Source organism: Hippopotamus amphibius, chromosome 15, assembly GCF_030028045.1.
Source record: "Hippopotamus amphibius kiboko isolate mHipAmp2 chromosome 15, mHipAmp2.hap2, whole genome shotgun sequence".
Classification (NCBI taxonomy): domain Eukaryota; kingdom Metazoa; phylum Chordata; class Mammalia; order Artiodactyla; family Hippopotamidae; genus Hippopotamus; species Hippopotamus amphibius.
The window spans coordinates 8,624,957-8,650,377 of NC_080200.1; the positions used below are offsets into that span (position 1 = coordinate 8,624,957).

At 48.1% G+C, this 25,421-nt stretch overlaps 1 protein-coding gene across 5 annotated transcripts in view; it reads left to right on the forward strand.

Moving 5' to 3' along the window:
• The window catches only part of COL5A3 (collagen type V alpha 3 chain), a 38,402-nt gene extending 31,611 nt beyond the window's left edge, over window positions 1–6,791 (forward strand). For all 5 annotated transcript variants that reach the window (XM_057709133.1, XM_057709132.1, XM_057709136.1 and 2 more), the window contains 5 exons: window positions 367–574; window positions 653–765; window positions 2,564–2,632; window positions 6,314–6,553; window positions 6,644–6,791. In XM_057709133.1, the coding sequence (XP_057565116.1) occupies window positions 367–574; window positions 653–765; window positions 2,564–2,632; window positions 6,314–6,553; window positions 6,644–6,790 (777 nt within the window). In that variant the 3' untranslated portion in view covers window position 6,791. The remainder of the gene's footprint in view (window positions 1–366; window positions 575–652; window positions 766–2,563; window positions 2,633–6,313; window positions 6,554–6,643) is intronic.
• Window positions 6,792–25,421: the final 18,630 nt, after the last annotated feature.

Consider the following 25,421-nt stretch of genomic DNA (forward strand, 5'->3'; position numbering starts at 1 on the left):
CTTTCTCTGTATCTCAAACACTTGTTTCACTATGTCATCTTTGTTTCTCTGTTTCGTCTTTGTTCCTCTCTTCTGGGCGTGCCCTCTCTCTGTCTCTGTCTCTGTCTCTCCTTTGCCTGACTTCCTGGTTCTGTCTCTTTTTTATCGTCTCTCCACTTCGGCCTCTCCCCATCTCTGAGCCTTTCTGTCTGTCTCCTTCCTGTATCTCCCCCTGTCCCTGTGTGTATCTCTCCCTCCCCTTTCTCCTCTCCCCCTACCCCTGTGTCTCTCTGCCTCCCACGGCTCTCATTTTTTCCCGTCTCTCTCCCTATTTCTTCCTCCTGCGTCTCTCCCCTCCTCCTTTCCTCCATCCCCACCTCTACCCAGGGTCCCTCTCCGGAGCTGCACGGGCTGCGCCGGCGCCGGCGCTCGATCCCGGGCCCGGGGGCCCTGGAGGACGGCATAGAGGAGGTGCTGGCTTCTATCACGTCGCTGAGCTTCGAGCTGGAGCAGCTGCGACGCCCTCCGGGCACGGCTGAGCGCCCAGGCCTCGTGTGCGGCGAGTTGCACCGCAACTACCCGCATCTACCCGATGGTGAGGTCCCGCCCCTCCCCGCGGCGGGCGGGGAGCCGTGGGGTCCGCCTGGCTCATCCTCCCCTGGCTCTGCGGCAGGGGAATACTGGATTGACCCCAATCAGGGCTGCGCGAGAGATGCGCTCAGGGTTTTCTGCAACTTCACGGCGGGAGGAGAGACCTGCCTCTACCCGGACAAGAAGTTTGAGACCGTGAGTACCTCTGGGGGCGAAGTGGGGGTGTTGGTGGAAGGAGGGACAAGACTCTGGAAACCATCTCATTCATACCCTGCCTCCACCGCCCCCCCCCCCCCCACACACACACCAGGCGTTGACTGGGACTTTATTTTTCCTTCATCCAGCATCTGTTGAGCATCTACTGTATGCCAACTCCCTGGAATGCTGGGGTTACAGCAGAGAATCAAAACAAAAACAAAAACAAAAACAAAAACAAAAAACCCACTTCTTTGCTTTACTTTTATGGAGCTCATTTTCTATGGGGAAAGACAGATAAGAAAATCTAGTAAAGAAGTCAATAATGATGGAGAACCTTGAAATAGTAGGTATGCGTGCCAGCCCTAAACGCTTGGCTGCATTAACTTACTGAGTCCCAACCACGGATGTGCCCATTCTATCATCCCTAAAATAGATAACCAGTACCGATCTACTGCACAGCACAGGGAACTATACTCAATATTTTGTAATAACCTATAAGGGGAAAGAATCTGAAAAAAATAGATACATATGTATAACTGAATCACTGTAATGTACACCTGAAATGAACACAAAGTTGTAAATCAACTATTCCTCAATTAAAAAAATAACAATTCTGTTATCGTCCCCCAGGTAGGGAGATGATAACCCACGACAGTCTGGCTCTTGTCCCAGCCCTTAACCACCCTCTATTCTGCCTCCTAACCTGCTGTCTTATAGGCCCCATGGGCTCACTGCCCTCCACCTGTCCCCCAGAAATCCTGAGCCTCTCCATCAGGGACCCCTGAGGCTCTCCATCAGGGACCCCTGAGCCTAACAGCTTCTGACACCAAGCACCAGGCTTAGCCATGGAGGGCAGTGGGTGAGCAGTGAGCCTCTGGACCATGGACTGCTCAGATTGGGATCTGGATCTGTCACCTCAGTTTTTTCATCTGTAAAACGGGGCGCAAGAAAGTATCTACCTCATAGGGTGGTTGCACAACTGTGGTACCCATGCACATATCAGGGGACACTGATTAAACACCAACTGTGTGCAATGCTGTGTTAATACCTCCACTGCAGGTAAAACACATGGTGAGCACAGGGCCTGCAATAGTACACAATAATGTTCTTATTTTTTACTGGTCAGAGCCCTGGTTTAGTGGAAACTCAGATCCCCTAGTGGATGCAAATTTAGACAAGCTCACCCCCACCCAATTTGTGGGGGCTTGAGGGCAGGACTTGATCTCTAAAGAGTTGCTGACACCTGAGGCCTGATTTCTCTCCAGCTCACCTTCCTTCTGCCCAGAGAGAGGCTGGTGAGGGGAGTGAGGAACATTCTTGGTTTGGGTTCCCCAGACACAAACCCTGAGATGAGGGTTTGACAAGGGCAAGTCATTTATTTAGGAGGTGATCCCAGAAGGGGCAAGTGAGAGGGGACAGGGGAGGCAGCCGATAAGGGGTGTGTTTTGAAACGTCACCGTTGGACTCCCAAGGCTCGGTTCCATTGGGGACTTCCGGGAGACAGTATAGGGCAGGCTCTTGGGAGCTGTCCCACCTTGAAGGAGAGGGAGCTGGGGCATTTATCCACCAGCTGTTGTCAATCATTGGTGAAGTCTGCCTCAGAAGGCGGGAAACTCCAGCCTCTTGGGTCTGTCCTGTGCACCAGCCAAGCCCAGTCCCACAGCCAGAGAACAGCCTGAGAGTCCCTGATATTTGCACTCAGTAGCTTCTGATATTTATTGTGGGGAGGTAAATGCAGAAAGGACATGGTGCCCCCTCCCCAAGCATCTGCTACAGCCTCCCCTCCATCCCCCAGGTGAAACTAGCCTCCTGGTCCAAAGAAAAGCCGGGAAGCTGGTACAGCACATTCCGTCGAGGGAAGAAGGTGAGTTGCCCCGGGGCCAAGGTGGGGATGGTATAAAAATCGGTGGGATTGTACCAACTTTTTCGGTCTGTATGACAGTCTCTGGGTCTATCCATGTCTCTACAAATGACCCAGTTTTGGTCCTTTTTATGGCTGAGTAATATTTCATTGTGTGTATGTACTACATCTTCTTTATCTCTTCCTCTGTTGATGGACATTGAGGTTGTTTCCATGTCCTGGCTATTGTAAAAGGTGCTGCAATGAACATTAGGGTGCATGTGTCTTTTTTTTTTAATTGTTATGTTGGTGAGGACACTTCCTGCCTTCTGGCAAATGAATGATAACTACAAGTTCAACTCTGTGTTTTTTTTTTAATTTGATTTTATTATTTTATTTTATTTATTTTGGCTGCGTTGGGTCTTTGTTGTTGTGTGCGGGCTTTCTCTAGCTGTGGCGAGTGGGGGGTACTCTTTGTGGCGGTGCGCAGGCTTCTCATTGCGGTGTCTTCTCTTGTTGCGGAGCACAGGCTCTAGGCTCGCGGGCTTCAGTAGTTGTGACTCCCAGGCTCTAGAGCGCAGGCTCAGTAGTTGTGGTGCACAGGCTTAGTTGCTCCGTGGCATGTGGGCTCTTCCCAGACCAGGGCTCAAACTCGTGTCCCCTGCATTGGCAGGTGGATTCTTAACCACTGTGCCACCAGGGAAGCCCTGCGTGTGTCTTTTTGAATTATGGTTTTCTCTGGGTATATGCCCAGTAGTGGGATTGCTGGGTCACATGGTAGTTCTATTTTTAGTTTTTTAAGGAACCTCCACACTGTTCTCCATAGTGGCTGCATCAATTATAAGCAGAAATAGAGACACAGATGTAGAGAACAAATGTATGGATACGAAGGGGGAGAGAGGGGGTAGGATGAATTAGGAGATTGGGATTGACATATATACACTATTGATACTATGTATAAAATAAAACTGATGAAAAACTACCGTATAGCACAGGGAACTCTACTCAATGATCTGTGGTGGCCTAAATGGGAAGGAAATCCAAAAAAGAGGGGAGGTATAGCTGATTCATTTTGCTGTACAGTAGAAACTAACACAACATTGTAAAGCAACTATACACCAATAAAAATTAAACAAACAAAAATAAATAATTTAGAAAAAAAAATTGGTGGGAACCAGCATGAGAATTGGAGGAGGTGAGATGAAGAGGATGGACTCAGCTCTGCCTTCCTGATGATCACAGTCTTGGGGAGGGTGGACGTGGCGGCAACAGATGTGTGATGGGGGAAGCACAGGGCACGGTGGCGATCCAGAGGCAGTGCTGGAAGGACCTGAAGGCTTCCTGGTAGAAGTCACAGCTCAGCGGAGGTCTAAAGAATGATCTGGGCTGCAAGTTGGGGAGGACAAGGAAGAGTGTTCCAGGCAGACGGAACAGCATACACGAAGGCCCGGAGTCAAGAGAGGGCCCAGTAAATTTGTAGAAGAAAGAGTGACTTGCTCTGCTCTAGACAGTGTGAGGGGGAACGTGGGAGGAGAAAAGGCTGGGGATGGGGGTGAGATCTAGGCCCACTCCTCAGAAAGACCTATGAGCAGTAGGGAGCCATGGAATGTTTTTAAGTGAGAGAGGGACTGAGATTAAATTTCTGTGATAGAAAAATGCCTCTGGGCTGGTGGTGGTGGTGATGGGGAAAATGGAGGATGGGAGACCCAGGAGAAGACTGATGTGTTGGTCCAGGAGAGCAAGGAAGGGACCAGGCTGGAGCTGGTGCTATGGGGATGGAGAGGAGGGCATGGCTTAGAACAACCTCTAAGAGGGCAAGTCAGTAGGACCTAGCAATTGATGAGATGAGTAATTGATGAGATGGAGGGTAAGGAGGAGGTAGGGATGACGCCCAAGTTCCTGGTTTGAGGGACTGATGTCTAGTGAGATTCTGAGATATGTTTTATTTATTTGTTTGTTTATTTGTTTATTTATTTATTCATTTATTTATTGGCAGCAGTGGGCCTTAGTTGTGGCACATAGGATCTTCTTTGAGGCTCGTGGGACCTTTCGTTGTGGTGCACAGGCTTCTCTCTAGTTGTGGTGTGCGGGTTTTCTCTTCTCTAGTTGTGGCACACAGGCTCCAGAGCACATGGACTCTGCTGTTTGCGGCACACAGTCTCTCTCGTTGAGGTGCAGGAGCCCAGTAGTTGTGGAGCATGGGTTTAGTTGCCCCGCAGCATACGGGATCTTAGTCCCCTCACCAGGGACCAAACCCGTGTCCCCTGCATGGGAAGGTGGATTCTTTACCACTGGACCACCAGGGAAGTCCCTGAGATATGTAAATGGGAGGAAGATCAGGTTTAAGGGGTGGTGTGGAATCTTGGGTTCTTTTGGGATTTGTTTACGTAACATGTATGTGTATGCCAAACACTGGGAACGCAGCAGCAAGGAAAACACAGCTCCTGATTTCACGAAGTTGATATCCTGCTGGGAATATGACCAGGGAAGCAAACAGACAATAATCAAGGACAAAAAGCTATAAGATAACGTCAGGGCTATCTTGCTCTGGGTTCCCCCTAAAACCGACCTGAGACGAAGACTCAATTCAAGTGCAAGGGGTTTATCTGGGAGGTGATTCCAGAAAACATCAGTCAGGGAGTGTGACATGATACAGAGGAGGAAGCCAGGACGCATTACCAGGCCAGTTATCTCAAGCTAGTGATAAGTTAATAATAATATATTTGTGTCACCCAATATATCCAAAATATCATCATATCAATATAAAGATCATTGAAGTATTTTAAACTTTTTCCCTATGAGTTCTTCAGAGTCTGGTGCATATTTTATATTTGTAGCACATCGTAATTTGGACAGTAAATTTCCTTGGAAATACTTAGATTGCATAACCTGTAGTCGGAAAAGGTAGATTCACACCCTCAGGTTGTTCCAAACTTCAGTTTTCTGATAGCTGGATTGAGGCTCAGTTATTAGTTATAAATTAAATAATTAAATAAAAAGTTAAAATTTAAATGGATGGACCCAGAGATTATCGTACTAAATGTAGTAAGTCAGAAAAGACAAATATGATATCACGTACATGTGGAATCTAAAATATGATACAAATGAACTTATTTGCACAACAGAAGTAGACTCACAGATATAGAAAACAAACTTATGGTTACCATAGGGGAAAGGGGAGGGGGGGATAAATTAGGAGTTTGGGATTAACAGATACATACTACTGTATATAAAATAGATAAACAATGAGGACCTACTGTAGAGCACAGGGAACTATATATTCAATATCTTGTAATAACCTATTTTGGAAAAGAATCTGAAAAATAATATATATATATGAATATATGTATATACACACATACACATATAGCTAAATCACTTCATTGTAAACCTGAAACTAACACAACATTGTAAATCAACTATACTTCAATTTTTAAAAATAGGTGCCAAAAGAAAAAAATTAAAATTTAAATAAAATTTTAAAAGTTTTCTCAGTCCCATTGGCTGCATTTCAAGGGCTCTAGCCACACATGCCTAGGGGCTTGCAAGAGAACCATGGATAGCTGGATGGCTGGTGAGGCAGCCAAAGATGAGGACGTGGCAGAGGGGGCAGGCCTGCTGTGGATGGAGCTCCTGGGAGGTGGGTACCTCAGCAGGAGTAGAGGCGAATGGAGCATCCTCACTTCCTCTTTGTCCCACCTCCAGTTCTCCTACGTGGATGCTGATGGGGCCCCGGTGAGTGTGGTACAGCTGACCTTCCTGAAGCTGCTGAGTGCCATGGCCCACCAGAGCTTCACGTACTCCTGCCAGAACTCAGCCGCCTGGCTGGACGAAGCTGCAGGCGACCATGGCCGCTCCGTCCGTTTCCTCGGGGCCAACGGGGAGGAGCTGTCCTTCAACCAGACGGCAGCAGCCACCATCACTGTCCCCTACGATGGCTGCAGGGTAAGGGAGGGGTCAGGGGCTGGCCAGAGTGGGGAGGGGAGGCGGTGACTGCCCTCCTCTGACTCACCATTCGTGTCTTCCTGTGGTCAGCTCCGGAAGGGACAGACGAAGACCCTCTTTGAGTTCAGCTCCTCCCGAGTGGGATTTCTGCCCCTATGGGATGTGGCGGCCGCTGACATCGGCCAGACGAACCAGAAGTTTGGGTTTGAACTGGGCCCCGTCTGCTTTAGCAGCTGAGAGCTTTGGGGTGGGTGGGAGGGACAATGAGGGAGCCCCAGATGGGGCACATTTGGTGCTGAGGCTTTGAAGCCGTCGTATTTATCGTCTCCTGTGACTGTGGAGCCAGGGGAAGTCTGCTTATCATGGTCAAACAGTATTCCTTCTCCATTCCGGGGGCCTGGGGGCTGGACTCCCCTGGCGAATGAGTCTCCCTGCACTGCACCCCAGCTGGCGTAACTGTAGTCTGGCTCTTTCTTCCCTCCATGCCCACCCAATGCTCAGCTCCCTCCCCCGAGGCCCCGTGCAATGAACTCCTAACTCAGAGCTGGGGAATGCCCCCCCCCGTGCGGGCCTCCCACCCCTCAATCAGTGCTCTCAACACCCTTTGGTGCTACCTTCCCCATAGTTAAGCACTGGATGTCTCCTGATCCCAGGCTGGGACCCCTTCGCTCATTCCTATTTTTCATGTGGGTTCACAGTTGAAGGGACTGACGTCAGACTACAGAGGGAAGTGGGACTTCCCTGGACTGAGCTGTGTGCTGCGTCTGCTGCCTCAGCCCAGCTCTGAATACTGCCTCCCTCCAATCTCCCCAAATGCACCTTGCCATGCCAGATGGTTTGGGGTACCAAGGTGGTGGGGGGTAAATCAGGACCCTCATGGTGCTGCCCTATTTATACCTGGGTCTGTGTTAAAACGGAAAAATCCCCTCTGTTGTATATTTAACCTGCTTCCTCCTTAGGGAAGGCTGGGATATGATGAGAGAGATTCGAGCTTGATCCCCACCCACCCCAGGCCATAGGGCATAATTGACATCTCAAGTCTGAGAATAAACCAGTGAACTGTGTCCCTGTCTGTGTCTTTCATCTGATGCTGGCCACACCCCTCTTAGGGTCTGGCTCTTGTCTCACCTGAGGTATCTGCCACCACGTGTCTTAATAATCGTGTCGTTTGGTAGAGGTAGCTTTGGAGGTGGGGGAACCTAATTGTAAAGGGAATCACTGGAGGCGATGGGCCCCTTTATTAACTTAGGCCCCTAGCGGAAAAGTTGAAAAATAGCCAGATCTCTAAGAGAGTAGATCTTAAATGTTCTCATGGTAAAAAAGAAATGGTAAATATGTGACATGATGGAGGTGTTAGGTAATGCTATGGTGGTCATCATTTTGCAATATATAAGGTTATCAAATCAACATGTTATACACTTTAAACATACACAATGGTATATGTCTATTATATCTTAATAAAGCTGGGAAAAATTGTGAACCTATTAGGAAGACACCAAACTTTAAAAAAGAAAAAAGAAAATAGCCAGATCTCCATGTTAACCTTTACTGGTCCTGGAATCACTGGCTGAGCTGAGGGGATGTGTCAAGAGGTGACATGGAATGTGGTTTTGGTCTGAGATAAAATGACTAGGGTCAAAATTTTGGTGGCAGGTCAAGGGAGTGAGCTGGGGGTGAATAGAACTGAGTTATGAGTTGACCCTTGGGGTGAGTTGGGGGTTAGGGGTTAAGGGTAGGGTAAATTGTGTTGAAGTGGATTGCAGATGAGTTGAGGTGGAGGGTGGTTTGGAGTGAATTGAGTCAGTTTGGGGATCTGTTGAATTGGAGGTTGGAATGATGAGTGGATTGAGTTAAGGGTTTGGAATTGGATATTGGGTTGGATTGAATTAGGGTTGATTTAAGAAGTAGAATGAACGGAGTAGAGGTAAGTAGGGGTTACTATGACTATGGGATGGGGGTTGCCAGTTTGGTAAGTCAAGATGGGATCAGTTAAGATGAGATTTGGGTTTGGGGTGACTTGAATTTGGGGTTAGATGTTGGGTTGATGGTTTTAAAAAACAGATTTATTGAGATATAATTCACATACCATATAACTCACCCATTTAAAGTGTATAATTAAATGGCTTTTAGAGTATTCACAGACTTGTGCGACCATCACCACAATCAATTTTGAAACATTTTCATCACCTCAGAAAGAAATCCCGTACCCATTAGCAATCACTCATCATCTCCAAACCTCTCTGTGGTGGGAAACCACTAATCTTTCTGTCTCTGTGGATTTGCCTGTTCTTGACATTTCACGTAATTGAAATCATACAACATGTGATCCTTTGTGTCTGGCTTCTTTCATTTAGCATAATAATTTCACAGTTCATGTTGCAGAATACATCAGAACTTCATTCTTTTTTATTGTTGAATAGTAATTTACTGCATATGCATTCATCACTTGATAGACATTGTTGAATTGTTAGCAGTGATGGAGGGCTGGTGTGAGTTAAGTTGAATCAGGTGGGATTGTGTGGGTAGAGGTAACAGGTTGGAGTGAATTGCCTTCCCACCAGGCCCTCTAAGGCCACCTGCATACTTGTCCTGGATTCCTTTATTCATTCAATAAATGTAACTAAGAGTCCTAACTCCATGAAGAATGTTGGTGCCCAGAGGTTAATCAATGAGTTCATCCATTTATTCACTTACTTATTCATTTGTTTAGCTCTATTGAGTGTGTACTCAGCACTAGGCATTGTTCCAGATGCTGGGGATAGAAGAAGGATGTGGTGTCTGCCCCTCAGTATCTTACTCCTGAGGAAAACAGATTATACACAAATAGCTATGTAATGTGGCTTCAGGTAGTATTCATTGCTGTGAAGGAAAGTCAAACAAGTTACATGGAGAGTGATGGAGTGGGGGGGTTATTTGAAACAGGTTGGTCAGAAGAGGCTTTGCTGAGGAGCTGATGTTTTAACAGAGACCTGAAGGATGTGAGGGAAGAACGATGTGGAGTCTTTTTTTTTTTTCTTTTGTGCCGAGTGGCTTGTGGGATCTCAGTTTCCTGACCAGGGATTGAACCCAGACCCCAGCAGTGAAAGCTCGGAATCCTAACCATTAGGCAACCAGGGAACTCCCCATGTGGAGTCTTGAAGAAGTATCCGACACACAGTGAAAAACCTAGAATCCCTCAAATACCAATGAGGGCTCTTGAGGGGGTGGTGTTTCTCCTGGTCACCTCTTCTCTAGATGTGCTGCTTTTGCTGATTTCTTCACCCTGGGTTTACTTCTGTCAACCCAAATGCAGACCTGAGCCTGCCTTCCTTTCAGTTCCTCTCAAACATCTTTGACTCAAGAATGCATATGGGGGACTTCCGCATTAGTCCAGGGGTAAAGAATCCGCCTTCCAATGCAGGGGATGCAGGTTCAATCCCTGGTCAGGGAACTAAGATCCCCCATGCCGAGGGGCAACTAAACCTGCATGCCACAACGACTGAGCCCGTGAACCTCAACTAGAGAGCCCTTGTGCCCAAACTACAGAGCTCATGTGCTCTGGACCCTGTGCACCACAACTAGAGAGAGAAAACCTGCACGCCACAATTGAGAGAAACTAGTGCCCCAAAAGGAAATAAAAAATGAAAAAAATAAAGAATGCATATGGTAACACCAAAGTTGTGCGTTATTTTCCTCTTCCTCTGCATGTGTAATTGAGATCACATCTCCCAGCTTCCCTTGCAGTTAGATTGGGGACATGTGACTAGGTCTTGACCAATGGAATGTGAGTAGCCAGAAAACCTCCTTGCTCTTTCTCTCCATTCCATGATGACCTTGGAGATCACATGTGTAAGATGAGAGTGTCACAAGTGGAACTAGTAAGGGGGTTGCTTCCGTGAGTTACTACAGTTGACCCTTGAACAAGGCTGGGGTTAGGGAAGCCAACCCTCACACATCAGAAATCTGCACATAACTATAATCAGCCCTCTGTATCTGTAGTTATGAATCTATGGGTTCAACCAACCCCAGATCATGTAGTACTGTACATATTTATTGAAAAAAACCCACATATAAATGGACCTCTGCAGTTCAAACCCATGTTCAATGGTCAACTGGACTTGGAAGAATACTGCCAACAAGACCTCCATTAGATATGACCAAGAAATAACTTGATTGTTTTAAACCCTTGACATTTTAAAAAATTGTTTGTTATAGCAGCAGTCATTAATTATCCTGACTAACACAGTGAATAACTCCAACTTTTACTGAAGGTCAGCATGTAAGCATGTGTGTGGACCAGGAGTTCTCGCCACAGGAAAATTAAGTTAAAATCTACCATTGAATATCCTTATTCTCAAAAGTGCCCACCACCGTGAATTTGCCACTGGAGGCGTGCTCTTCCCAAGTCCATATTTCCTACCATTCTGCTGTCCTCTCCCATCTTTCCCTCTCCTTGCCTACCCTCTTCATTCCCTTCTTCTGAGGCTTTCTGCTCTTTTTTTTTGTTTTAATTTTTGGCTGCATCACATGGCTTGCAGGATCTTAGTTCCCCCACCAGGAATTGAACACGTGCCTCCTGCCGTGGAAGCACAGAGTCCTAATCACTGGACCACCAGGGAATTCCCAAAGGCTTTCTGCTCCTTGATCAAGTTTATCTCACTTTCTTATGAAGAACCACCCCCTCAATCCTTCTTACAGACCCTGGTTTCATGCCCACATGATCCACTATTAGTTCAGCTCACACTATTAATAATAATAGTGACCATCGATTATCTACATGCCAGACACTGCTCATCAAACAGTTTCCCTGAATGAACTGATTTCCTCCTCATTACAACCTTTGAGGAAGGTTCTGTTGCTACCCCTGTTTTGCAGATAAGGGAGCTGAGAAACAGAAAGGTGGAGAGCAACTTGCCCAGAGTCTACAGTTAAAGATTTTGCTAGACAAAAAGCCACCTTCTCCCTAAAGGGAATTATTTCCATCCTAATTTAAAAAATTACATACAATAACAGCCCCAGGGTTTGAATGCAGGTCAGCTGGCATCCGCTTTTGCAATTCCAGTCTCACGTGGGTACAGGTATTTTGGAGGGGAGGAACAATTAATAGTGTAATGAGGGCTCTTTAATTAGGTAAAAGCTCATTCAAGAATTAGAAACTCGGCCCTGCTAAATGAACGGGTAATTGACAAAGGTGTAAGGAGGGAGTGCTAGGCCTCGCGCGCTCAGCTCTGTGTGTTTACTCGGTATCATCACCGGCGCCCAGGCGGCCGCTGGGAAACCCCCGGCTGATTTGCATATTCAGCAGCCGTAATTAATCACACTGTTTGTGCCTCATCAGCAATTACTCCCGAGCTGGGGGCAGGGCCGGGCGCCCCGTGTGGGAGCCCGCCTGCAGCTTTAGACCGGGTTGTAGGGGGTGGGTGGAGCAGGGGATTTTACATATACACACTCACAGCATTGTCGGAGATACAAACAATGACATACACAGACCAAGGGCCTGTGGAATCAGACCCTCAACTTGTTACCTCCTTGCCTCCTTCCCCCGCTGCCACCGCAGCTGCAAGTCACTTCCCCAGACGCACAGGCAGACTGGGAGAGGGAGACTTGCCTTACACACACCCCTACACCCCCAGCCAGATCCAGATATGCCGACATGCATAGCAGGCCATGCACACACAGTTGCACACACCCAGTAGTGTCCGGACACACCCCCAGAGCCGCCCCCCCACGCCCAAAACAACCGTGTTCACAAACCCACACTCAGAGAGGGAACCACATCTGGAGGGAGATCCCCATTGTCACACATAGAACTACTGTGTCCTTGGGCCTAGCACATGCTAGGCACACAGAGGGGCACGCAGCCCCACACGGAGACGCGCCAGCAACACACAAACCACAGGTGTGGGCCCAGGTAAACTCCTTCACGGATGGTTCAGACATAACCCTCCCTCTGCCCATACATTCATTCATTCAATCAACAAATCTTTATTAAGCACCTACTATGTGCCAGGCACTATTTTAGGCTCCGGGGACACAGCAGAGAACAAAACAAAGATCCCTGCCCTTGTGGAGTTAACACTCTAGTGGGGATGACAGGCAGTAAGCAAATACATATATGATATGTCAGGTGGTGCTATGAAGAAAAATAAGGCAGGGAGGAGGACTAGAGACAGAGTAGTCAGGGAAGGCTTCCTGGAGGAGGCATCCCTGAAGCGGTGGCTCATACAGAGAGAGAGGGAGGGAGCCATGTGACATCTCACACAGCCAGGCCCAGAGGCACTGAACCATACCAATAAACATCTGGCCATGCAAAGAGGTCGCAGTCCCACAAGAGCAGACGTTATTGTGGCCTCCTGTGCTGAGTGCCCCAGACACCATAGCTTCCTTTTGAGAGGACGAGCCTGGACCCCGAAGGTGACAGTGCAGCACTGGGGAGACAGGAAGCTGAGCAGACGGAAGACCAGATTGACACCAAGAGGTTGTCCTGTCCTTCCTTGATGCTGGTCTCATCTTCTTTATACATGCTCTCCCCGCCTTGGTATATTACTTATTTTTATTTTATTTTTGTGGTGCAAAACTACGTAACATAAAATTTACCATCTACCATTTTTAAGTGTACAGTTCAGTAGCGTTAAGTTTATTCACCTTGCTGGGCAACAGATCTCTACAACTTTTCCATCTTGCAAAACAGAAACTGTGTACTCATTAAAAACAACTCTCCATTGCCTCCCACCTCAGCCCTTGGCACCCACCTTCTACTTCCTATCCTTAGGAATTTGACTCCTCTCGTGACTCCATATAAGTGGAATCATGCAGTATTTGTCTTTTTGTGACTGGCTTATTTCACTGAGCATCATGTCCTCAAGGTTCACTCATGTTGTAGCAGGTGTCAGAATTTCCTTCCTTTTTAAGGGTGAATGATATCTCATGGGATGGATGGACCACATTTTGTTTATCCAGTCACCCACTGATGGACACTTGCATTGCTTCCAGCTCTTGGCTCCTGTGAATCATGCTGCTATAAATATGAAAGTGCAAGTATCTCTCTGAGACCCTGCTTTTGATTCTTTTGGATCTACCTCCAGAAGTGGGATTGCTATATTGAGTATTATTTCTTTTTTAGAAATTGTTCTCATCCAGGTACACATTATGTCCAGTACAATGACTGATCTTAAGTGCTTTGTTGGAGGAGTTTTGGCAATTGTCTCCACACCCTAAACAAGATGTAGACTGCTTCCAGCACCCAGAAAATCCCTCCTGCCTCTTCCCATGCCCTCCCCCGCCCCCCAGGCATACCCTCTTCTCAGATCCATTCCAAGTGTGGCAAAACAGATGAATGAAATATGGAAGGTGTATGGAGGCGGTATGTGTAGCAGTTAGAGCCAAGCCGCCTGGTCCAAGTTTCAGCTCCTTTGCTATAACAGATGTAACCTTCACTCCTCTGAGTCTCAGTCTCCAGAACTCTAAAGTGGGGGGAATAATAGCACCTAGAGCATCAGATTGTATGAGGATTAAATTAAACTAGAGGGGTGGGATAGGGAGGGTGGGAGGGAGGCTCAAGAGGGAGGGGATATGGGGATATAGGTATGTATAGCTGATTCACTTTGTTGTACGGCAGAAACTAATGCAACATTGTAAAGCAATCATACTCCAATAAAGATGTAAAATAAAAAAAGGTCACACGTTTAGAACAATGTCTATGTGGTAAATGCTATAAAAGTGTTTCAAGTGTTGCATATATAAAAATATGCACATATATGCAACACTTAAAATGCAATACATTTATGCATTTTATATGTTGCATAAAACACATGCAACATATATATACATATATACATGTATATATATACAAAACACATGCAACATATATATATACATATATACATGTATATATATATACATACATACAGTGAGAGAGAGAAACTTTATAATAAACATTCATGTGCCCACCACCCAACCTAAGAAATAAAGCATCATACCCACAATTGATGCCTTCTGTATACATTTCTGCCATTGCATTCCTCTCCTTTCCCTACTAAGGGTAGACAAATGTGGAGAATTAAAAACATGGGTTTAGGGACTTCCCTGGTGGTCCAGTGGTTAAGACTGGATGCTTTTCCACTGCAGGGGGCTCGGGTTCAATCCCTGGTTGGGGAACTAAGATCTCACAAGGCGTGGCCCCCCCACAAAAAAAAACCCAAAATAAACATAGATGTAATTGTGGTAGAATACACATAAAATAAAATGTAAACCATTTACCCATTTTTAAATGTCCAGTTCAGTGGCATGAAATACATCCACATTGTTGGGCAACCATCCCCACCATCCACCTCCAGAACTTTTTCATCTTCCCTAGCTGAAACTCTGTCTCCGTGAAACCCTCACTCCCTGTGTTTTCCTTTCCCTAGGTTGTGGGAATTTCTGACCTCAGATTATTTCTCCATGTTTACTGCACACAGGGAGCTGTATCCAGGGATGATGTACAGCATGAGTTGGCAAGTTTCTAGACTGTCTCGCACTGGTACGATATTGAACATGTTCGTTTGCGACTTGTTTGGTTAGCTCAGCCAGGATGTTTTCATCTTCTCCATGTAGACACAAGTATTTCTAATCTTGACTTTTTAATTGCTTTGGAAATGCTTACCTCAGCAGAGTTAGCTGTCCTCCTACTCATAAACGGTTAGGTGTTTCCCTTTTTGCTCCTCTTCAAACATCTGGGCATGTGTGCACGTGGTAAGTGTCTTCAGGATGTATAAATATATAAGAAATTAGGAAATTCTGGGTTAGGGAGAAGGTGCATCTTCATCTGTCCTGAGTAGGATCGTCATGCTGGTTGCCCAAACCTCACTATGTACCTTTCAGCTCACCACTCTCCCAAGGGTCCCTGTTGGCCCTAAGACAAAGTCCAAGTTCTTCCACCTGTGGCTCTGGCCTCGCTTGCCACCATACCTCATCAGGAGACCTAGCCTCCTGCACCTTGTGGCCTCAGGGCCTTTGCATCTGCTCTCCTTTCTGCCCACCACACCCTGCCAGCTCTTACTCACCCCTCAGGTTGCAACTCTGGTGTCACTCCCTGATGCTGTCCCCTCAAGCTAGATCAGGGCCCCCAGTCACACTCAGCGAACCCTGCCCACCTGTGCATGCACCCCACTCCTAACTCAATTACTTGAAAATGGGGCTGCCTCAAATTCAGGGCAGGCTGGGCCTGGCTACAGCATCCAGTCTCTGCTGTGGATAAGTGGAGGGGTCCTTGCATCTGCCTTGAGGCTGGGGCAGCAGCTGCACAGAGACCTGGGCTCCAATCCCAGTTCTACCACTTCCTAGCTGTGTGACCTCAGGCAAGTGGCTTAAGCCCTCTGAGCCCCTCACTTTTCTCTCTTATGAAACCCTCCCCAGGGTTGTTGCAGGGGTTGCAATGAGCCTGAGCCAGGTCTGGCTCAGGGTAGACTGCTCTTAGTAGGAGCTGCTGTGGTTCTGAGCCAAGTTCCGGCCCCATAACCTTGGATTAGGGCTTTGCTCCTTCCTGGCTTGGCAGGGCTGGGAAGTGATGCTAGGTCTCCTTGTCCCGCCAATTCATTCCTCAATTCCCAGGCCTTTAATGGGAACCATATGTGCTGGACGCCTGCCCACCCACCCGCCATCCCTCCTCCACTGCCTGCCCCAGAGAGGCCTCCTGAGTCATCCTGTCCACCTCCCCCCTCCCTGCCTCTCACAGCCTCATTCCCACGCTGGCCTGGCCTGGGGTTTGCGTGTCGAGGGTGTCTGTGTTGTGTCATGGGTTCCTGTGGGTCTGTATGTGTGTGTGTGAACTGTCTGCCTGTTCTGTGTGTTTGTGTGTGTGACCGTGTCTGAATTGTGGGTCTGTGGATGGGTTTTATATAAATGATGTGCCTCTCTTGTGTGTCTGTGTGTGTTGCTTAAACTACCTGCCCTGTTTTGTGTGATTGTCTTGCTGGTTTGTGCATGTTACTGTCATAACGATACGTCTGTTTTACAAATCTCCACGTACGTGAATCTGTGTACCTGAACGGTGGAGTTTGTGTATTTTTCGTGTTGGGGGGTCTGTGTGTGTGTTGGGTCAACTGTATTCGTGAGTGCTGGCTCTTGGGTAACTGTGGTTGGTTCACCTCTGATGTTCTTCCACCATTTGACAGATGTGTGTGTGTATTTCTGTGGACACTTGTGCCTGGAACATGTATCTAGCTGTGTCTTGCATGTGGCTGCGTGTGCTGGTTCTGGGTGATGCTGTTCTGCCTGAGCACGGTGTTGTGTCTGGGTGACAGTATGCTCATGTTGTGTGTTTGTGTGTCAGTTCACTTGAGGCCAGGTCTGTGCAACTGGGAGACAAAGTTTCACTTTCACATGGTCATTCAGTGTGTGCGTGCGTGTATGTGTGTGTGTGTGTGTGTGTGTGTGTCTGTGTGTGATGCCTGGAGGGGAGGGAGTTTCTCTGGTGGCTGTAGTTCCACAGTGAGAAATGTCCAAGAGAAGGAAAGAATGGAGCTGAATGGTGTCTGGAGTCAGACACGAACCAAATTATGGTCTTAGCTCTGCTGTATACCCTCTCTGTGGCCTTGCTCAAGTGTCTTAAGTTCTCTGAGCCTCAATTTCTCCATCTGAAAAATGGGACTGAAGCAGATGATGTTAGTGCCTGCCTTTATCCCCTTTGCCCTCATGGATTCCTGTCCACACTTCAGCCCCGGGACTATCTCAGCTCATATGCTGGTCAGACCAGAAATGCTGAGGAGCTGACACCCCTGGGAGCAGCCCTCCCCCAATGACATGTGGTACTTGGAGAATAAAAACCCACCTCCCTCACCCTCTGGTGAGACAGCGGTAAAGGGCAGCATCTGCAAATTCTCCCATGGGTCTCCAGGAGGACTGACCCTCAGTCATCTATGTGGAACTGATAGGAAAGGAAAGATGCAGAACAAATAACCCAATATAATGCTGTGGAGGTCAATAAGTTGGCTTTGAGTCAGGCAGAACTGGGTTTGAATCCTGTGTCTGCTGTTTATAGCTGGGTGGCCTTGGCCAAGTTTCCTAACCTCTCTGAGGCTCAGACTTTTCATTCTTTTTTTTTTTAAGCCTATTTTAATCAATAGCATCACATGCAGAGCTGCTGCTGCTGCTGCTACCGATTCTCCTTCCTCTTCCCCTTCCTCTTCCCCTTCCTCTTCCTCTTTCTCTTCCTCTTCCTCTTCGCCTTCTTCTTCTTCTTCTTCTTCTTCTTCTTCTTCTTCTTCTTCTTCTTCTTCTTCTTCTTCTTCTTCCTCTTCTTCCTCTTCTTCCTCTTCTTCCTCTTCTTCCTCTTCTTCCTCTTCTTCCTCTTCTTCTTCTTCTTCTTCTTCTTTCTCCTTCTTCTTCTCCTTCTTGTTCTCCTCCTTCTCCTCCTCTGCATCCTCCTCTTCCTCCTTCTCCTTCTTTTTTTTTTTTAAATTAATTATTTCCGTTCTTAGTTGCAGCACCTGGGCATGCGCTTCTCTCTAGTGGTGGCATGTGGGTTTTTTTTCTCTCTCTCTAGTGTGGCACGTGGGCTCCAGAGCCCACGGGCTCTGTAGTTTGTTGCACGTGGGCTCTGTCATTGAGATGCGTGAGCTCAGTAGTTGTGGCATGTGGGCTTAGCTGCCCCACAGCATATGGAATCTTAGTTCCCTGACCAGGGATCAAACCCACATCCCCTGCATTGGAAGGCAGATTCTTTACCACTGGACCACCAGGGAAGTCTCTCAGATGTTTCATTCTTAAATTGGGAGTAATAATTCTTACATTCCAGGGTTGTTGGAAGAATTCAAGGAAGTAACGCATGGAGAGGAGTTTGCCTGGTGTCGAGCCCTTAGTGAGAGCTTGATGAGTGGGGATGGTTGTTATTAAAGAGATGTAGGGAATTCCCTGGTTCCCTGGTGGTCCAGTGGTTAGGACTCTGTGCTTCCACTGCAGGGGGCATAGGTTTGATATCTCGTCAGGGAACTAAGATCCTGCAAGCTGCATGGCATGGCCAAAAAAAAAAATACAGAGATGTAGACCTGAGTAGGTAGTCACACATAGACTGAGGTATTAGGGCTTAGTGACGATGAGGCTTTCTCCATACAAGTAAAGGGAATGGATATTCCAAGCACATATCAATAAGGATTTAGCTATAGGAAACAAGGACCAAAATCAGGGAACTTGGTGGTTACAAAACTGTTGGAAGGCAGAAGGATGGGGGTCTGGGCAAAGCCCATCGGATGACAAAACATCACTTCTGAATTGACCCTTCTGGGAGCTTCTGCCTCTATTATTCACAGGAAGATGGGGAATAACACCTTCAAGATCAAGAATACATCACGATAATGTATAAACATTATCTGGTCCAGCCATACAATGGAATATTATTCAGCCATGAAAAGGAATAAAGTTCTGATACATGCCACACCATAGATAAACCTCAAAACCATTATGCCAAGTGAAAGAAGGCAGACACAAAAGCACAAATATTGTATGATTCCACTTATATGAAATATCTAAGATAGGCAAATTCATTGAGACAGAAAGTAGATTAGAGGTTCCAGGGGCTGGGGATAGGAAGAATGTGGAGTTACTGCTTAATGGTTACAGAGTTTTGGGGAGATGAAAAAGTTCTGAAAACAGATAGTGCTGGTGGTCTCACAACACCACAGAGGTAATTAATACCACTAAATTGTACCCTTTAAAATGGTTTAGGGAATTCTCTGGCAGTCCAGCAGTTAGCACTCTGCACTTTCATTGTTGAGGGCGAGGGTTTGATCCCTGGTTGGGGAACTAAGATCCCACAAGCTGCACATTGCCACAAAGAGAGAGAGAGGGAAAGGGAGAGGGAGAGGGAGAGGAAGAGGGAGGAGGAGGAGAGGAGAAAATGGTTTAAACACCAAATTTTATGATACATATATTTTACTACAACTTTAAAGATTAATAATGTAATATACCAAAAACCATTGATGTGTACACTTTAAGGGGTGAATTGTATGGTATGTGAATCATATATCAATAAAACTGTTTTTTCAAAAAAACACATCTCCATGGTTGCAGTGTAGAGATTTGGAAGCTACCATCATTATCACTTGCAACTGTCCCTCAAGAAAATCTTGTGACACTGGTGACTGAAGACAGTAACATTCCTGCAGGAAAACCCAGTGTCTCCACAACTGTGCTTGCTAGACACCACTGCAACACAATAGAAAGATGATTCCACCAACTTCCCCAGACCACATCTCATGCTTCCAATTGATAGAATCTCATTGGCATACAGAAATCTAGCTGCAAGGGAGTCTGGAAAACATAGATTTTAGCTTTGCAGCTTCTGTAATGTAGGAATGCACACTAGGAGGTTTGGATGATGCTGAAAGTCAACTCATTGTGATTTGGTTTTGCTTACATGGTATTTCCCCCTCTTTCAATGGTAAAAGTTCCATATCTCCCACCCTCCCACCCCCCTTGTTTTCTAGCCAATGCAGGTTGAATGAAGCTAACTCCACTTTATGGCTCCCGAGGGGTGATCTATGAGGCAGGTGTGATCAAGCCACAAAATCAATTCCTCTGAAAACATGGTTGGTTCAGGTATGGGCACATGAGACTTGGGATGGACCAATGAGAATCATTATTTTGCAAGCTCTCTTTTTGCTAAAGTTGTTGAGCTTGGAAGAGGATAGCTTCTGGGAAGTATCTTCATCACCTCCTGGACAAAAGGGATGCCTTATAGAGAACAGTAGAGATGATAAATGGAGAGAGACTGATTTCTGATAATAAAACAGAACCCCTGGATCCAGCCATGCCTGAATTCCATTATGTCTGGATTTTTTTTTTTCAGTTATGTGAGCTAATAGATATTCTTTTTTGTTTAAGACAATTCAAGATACCTTTTTGCTATGTGCTATGAAACAAGCCCTGAATAATATATAGAGGGATCAGCAAGAGCAAAGGCATGAGTAGACATGCATGGCCTAGATTTATTTACTCATTAAATTATTCTTGATCATCTTCTCCCTGTTGGGCTCTGTGCAAGGTATGAGAAAACAAAGGCCTGGACTCTTTCTTCCTCTGGCTGGACACATAAAGTAGTCATAGGTGAGTAAAGCCAATGGCTGCCCAAGCACCAATTAAGAAAACCCAATGGCCAGCTGGTGAGAGTTGGCAGGGATCCACTGCCCTTCCTTCCTGCCTCCATACATTGCAGAGAACAGACTGCCCAGTGCTAGACCCCAAGCCACCTGGTCCATCAGTTTTGTTGTACAAGTCCCTGAGAAACTGATCTCTCGTCAATGACAGTGCACAGTTCTGACCACTACACTAACCATAGAGGAAGGCAGACATCATGCTCATCATAGCATTGACCATGGTGCTGATCTTGAAGCTGACAACTGTACAACCAGGACACTGAATATGACCCTGACCACAGCACAACATGAAAATAATTTTGACCAAAGCATGGCCAGGTCACCGCCCAAAGCTAGATCAGAACATGGACCACAGCACGACCAGGACAATGATTGTGACTCTGAGCACAACACAGCCAGGAAGCTGACCACCACACTGACCACAGCACAATCAGGAATGACCAGTGGAGACCACAGTACTGACCACAATGCTGGCCCCAGTAGAACCAGAATGCAGATAGCAGCACAGATTACAGTTTTATAGGACATTGACTACAGCATGGTCAAGACACTGAAATTGCCACTGACCACAGCTGTTGAATGTATTGGCCAGGGTCCAGTCTGAAAAACAAAGCTCATACCAGATAATTCAATAACAAGAATTTAATATGGGGGTTTCGTTACAGTGGTGTTAGTTAAGCTTTAAAAGTAAATAGGAGAAGGTGAATCTACTCTAGAGTAGCAAGCCACCACCTTCCAAGGGCTGAAGCAGCAAAGGGAGGAGGTGGTTACCAGGGTAACGGCCACCTGGCAGGAGTTGAATGAACCATGGTGGGGACTCTCAAAGGGACTGAGACCACAGAGGCTGAGACAACAGGCACTGCCAGAAACACTCAAACTAGAGGGAGAGGAAGAAATACACTGGCTTCTTTTTTCTCTCATCCTTCAGTCTCTCTCCAGGCCTCCCATTGGCTGAAGCTAGCCTGGGAAATGTAGTTTGCAGGGGCCATCTCTCCTGATACAGAGCAGGGGGAAGGGTGAGGAATGGACCTAAGGGCATATTGACCCATGCCAACCTCACAACACAGGCCATAGCTTGACCCTGTCAATGACCTCCTCCATGACCAATCACAAGGAGGACTTTGTCCATGGTCCTGAAACACAGCCTTGTTAAGGGCACCACTCCATAGGAAAGGGACAATCAGGGCCCTCCCCTACCCCAGTGCTGACCACAGCCCACTCTTGGTCAAAAGCTTGTGGGTTCCAACAATCAATACCCCTCTCCTACCCCATGCCTACTGCAGGCTTGGCCTGAGGAGTCAGCAAAGGACCATCTCCCATTTGGGAAGAGGAAGTGGAGGGATGGATGAGATGCCTTCCCTGGTTCAGATTCTGCTTTGTGTCCCACATCCCGTGGCCAGTGTCCTTAACCCCACACTTCATTGTAGTAATGCCCTCTGGGGCTTGAGCGCTGTCTAGGTGCTCTGTTTACTCATGAGTCACAGAAGACCCCAACCACTCAAGAGGAAATGGGTCTCCTAAGAGAAGGAAAGCTCTTTGCCTAGGGTCACATGGCCAAGAAGTGACAGAACCAAATTCGAACCCAGGTCTTATTGGATAACAAGCTCTTTCTCCTTGTTTTGACAAAACCATCCATAACTTGTTATCTGCAGGGCACATAGTAGGGTCAGAAAAATGCTAGGCCTCCCCACTCCCGATATTGTACGGCTGATTCCTTTATAACCTGAACTGCTTGCTCCCTCACCCCCCAAAAACCACAGAGGGACTTCAGGGAGGGAAGATGACTGGGGAGACCAGTGGGGCGGGGGGTGGGGGGGAGAGGCAGAGAAAGGCTGCAGGCAGGACAAGGACACCCTTCAAATGCAAATAGCTTAGTGCAATGCAAATAGCTTAGTGCAGAGGCGGTGTTAATATTTTGATTTTCTCCGGATCTTAGTCTCTTGTCTTGGGCCATTGAAATGGGAGACAGAGACTGTCCCAGGTGTGAAGAGGGAAGGGAGACTTTGAGCAGGAGGGCGCCTGGGGAATGGGAGGGTGGTGAAAATTAGATGCCCACCAGCTGGTCATCCCCTTCGGCCTCGAATAGCGATCTCCAGCCCCCTGTATCTGTCTATCACTTTCTGACTCCATCTCCCCGCCCCCCTCACCCACCCCTTCCCGGCTGTGACACCTTCACGCAAAGTCCAATTTCACAGATTCTGCCTCAGTTTCTCCGTTGAGTCCTGAGTTCTTCAAAGAGGAGGCCTCTCAATTTCTCTTCCTTGCCACCAGGCCTTCCTCCTACTACCGCCGTCCCTTGATCCCCGCCCCCCACCCCAATTCATAACGTAGGAAATGTCCAAGGAGGGTGAAATTGACAAGCACGTGACGGAACCCCACCACCCTCCCCATCTCTAGGACCCTCCCCCATATTGGCCTTGGGGTTCGGGGTCTCGTCCCCAGCTACCCTCCCCTGTGCCACCTTCCCCCTCCCTTCCCCGCCCCCCCCAGACCCCCGCTCGGACAGCGCCCGAAGACGAGCTGGGGGCGGGGCGGGGGGGCGGAGCCCGCAACAAAGACTCGGAGCGAGCGAGGGGGGCGGGGGTGGGGCGGAATCCCAGCCGCCGGCGAGGCGGGGGACTCGGCGGCTGAGGGTCGCCCCGGCCGGGCGGGAGGGCGGGGTCGCGCATGGTGGCGGTCACCGTGCCGAGGCGCCGCTAGGGCGGGCGGGGGACGGGACGCCGGGCCGGGGGCACGTCATGTGGCCGCTCACGGTCCCGCCGCCGCTGCTGCTGCTGCTGCTGTGTTCAGGCCTCGCCGGACAGGTAGGGGCCCGGCGGGCAGGTGCAGGCGCAGAGGGCTGCAGGAGGGGAGGGGGCTCAGGGGGCCCCGCAGAAACGGGATTGGGGGCTCCATGAGCCCCCCCGGGGCTGCGGAGGGGGGTCGCCGCGGGGGAGGGGCAGGGAAGTCCACCCTGGCTTTGGGAATAAGACGGGAAGCTTCAAATCCAGCCTCAGAGCTGGGATGGTTTGGGGGACCACCTGACCTCAGCTTCGGGGTTCTCAACCTCTCGGTGACCCAGAGCCCACACCCACCATTTCGCTCGAGCTAAGCGGGGTTCTGGGGGGACTTTCGGGTGGCTTCGGTGTCGCTCATCCTTTACTTCTCCCATCATGGCAGGTGGTGCCCGGCTTTTACAGCCCCCCACTCCTTGCCCACACCCCCAATGTGGGCAAGTGGGCGGAACTCACGTGTGAGCGACTGACGGGGGACCGTGTGTGAGGTGCTGGAGGGGTGCTGGGTAAACGTGTTTGCCTTTGTGTCACGGCTGGGTGTGACTGAGAGTTTGTGTGGCTGTGCAGGTGTGTGTCCAACCCTGCGTGAGTTGGGGCGTGATTGGGAGAGGGTGTCTGTACGTGAGGCAGAGTCTGTGTGTGACAGTGGGAGGCTGTGACTTGGAGAGGTGATGTGACAGTGCGAGATTTGTGAGCCTGTGACCGGGAGTTGTGTATCTGTGTGCAGCTGGCAGTGTGACAGCAAGTGAGGACTGTGTTAATCCCAGCAGTATTTGGGCAGCTGAGGCTGTGTGTAAAGGACTGTGTGTGTCAGTGTACCCAGGACTCTGGCCCATCTGCCTGGGTGTTGTACAAAATGTGTGTGACCAGGTGTGTGGCTGTGTGGGAGCTTTGGGTAACCGTGTGTCATTCTGTGCTTGAGTAAGTCATGCTAAAAGGGGGTGTGAGGGGCAAGGGCTGTGTGTGCAAACGTGTACATCCATACATGCTGGTGCCTTGCACACCCCATGCTTTCACAGAAGCATGTCTCCCTCATCTCTTAGGTAGGCTTTGGGGGCTTTGCAAAATGTGGGGTGGTCAGAGCTTTCTTCAGCTATTGGGAAACCTCTTTTCTCCTCCATCTTGGGGGTGGGAGCCCCGTCAAGTTCTCAGATCTTTAGGAGCTCAGAGGGAAGCTGGAATCCAAAATAATAAAATAATAATGATAATAACAGCTAACACTTATTAAGTGTTTATTATGTGCTGGGCACTGTTTCAAGCACACAGAATTAACTAAGGTATTTAATCCTCTGAGCACTGTACCGGTGGGTACTATTGTTACCTTCGTTTTACAGATGGGGAAACCGAGGCACAGAACAGTTAGGTGACCTGCTCAGACAGCTTGGGAGTGGCAGAGCTAGGCTTGAACCAAGGCAGTCTGGCTCCTCTTGTTGGATTTACCCTCTTGTTGAATAATCCACTCCATGGGTGTGAATAGTGCCTGTGTAAACAGTAGGAGCGTTTCTAGGTAGAAGCTCAGAGGAAAAACAAGTCCTGGCACCTTCTCTTTCCTGGTCAAGAGAAGAATCAGACCCTTGTACCCACCCTGAGCGGGGTATTGAGAGGGATGGACATCAGACTCTAGACAGAAGAATTTCCAGGCAACAAGGAGAGCTCGTGAGGTCCCCTCCCTCACTCCTTTGTTTCCCCATCTCAGGGCCCACAAACTGGCTGGAATGGGAAGTGTGCTCAGCGCCAGGCATCAGGCCGCACACAGTGGCTGCTCAACTGATATGTAAGCCCCAAAGAAGTAAAGAGAGTCAGCTGAGCGAGAGACAAGAGACCAAAAGAGGATTACACTTGAGAGAATGGTGCATAAAAATGTACCAGGAGTGAAGCTGAATTTGGTTTCCAGGAAGGATCCTTGGGGCCACCACCATCCTCCATCCCTGCTAGCCCCTAGGAAACTCTAGCCTGTTGCCTAGATGGCCTAGGGGTGCGGGA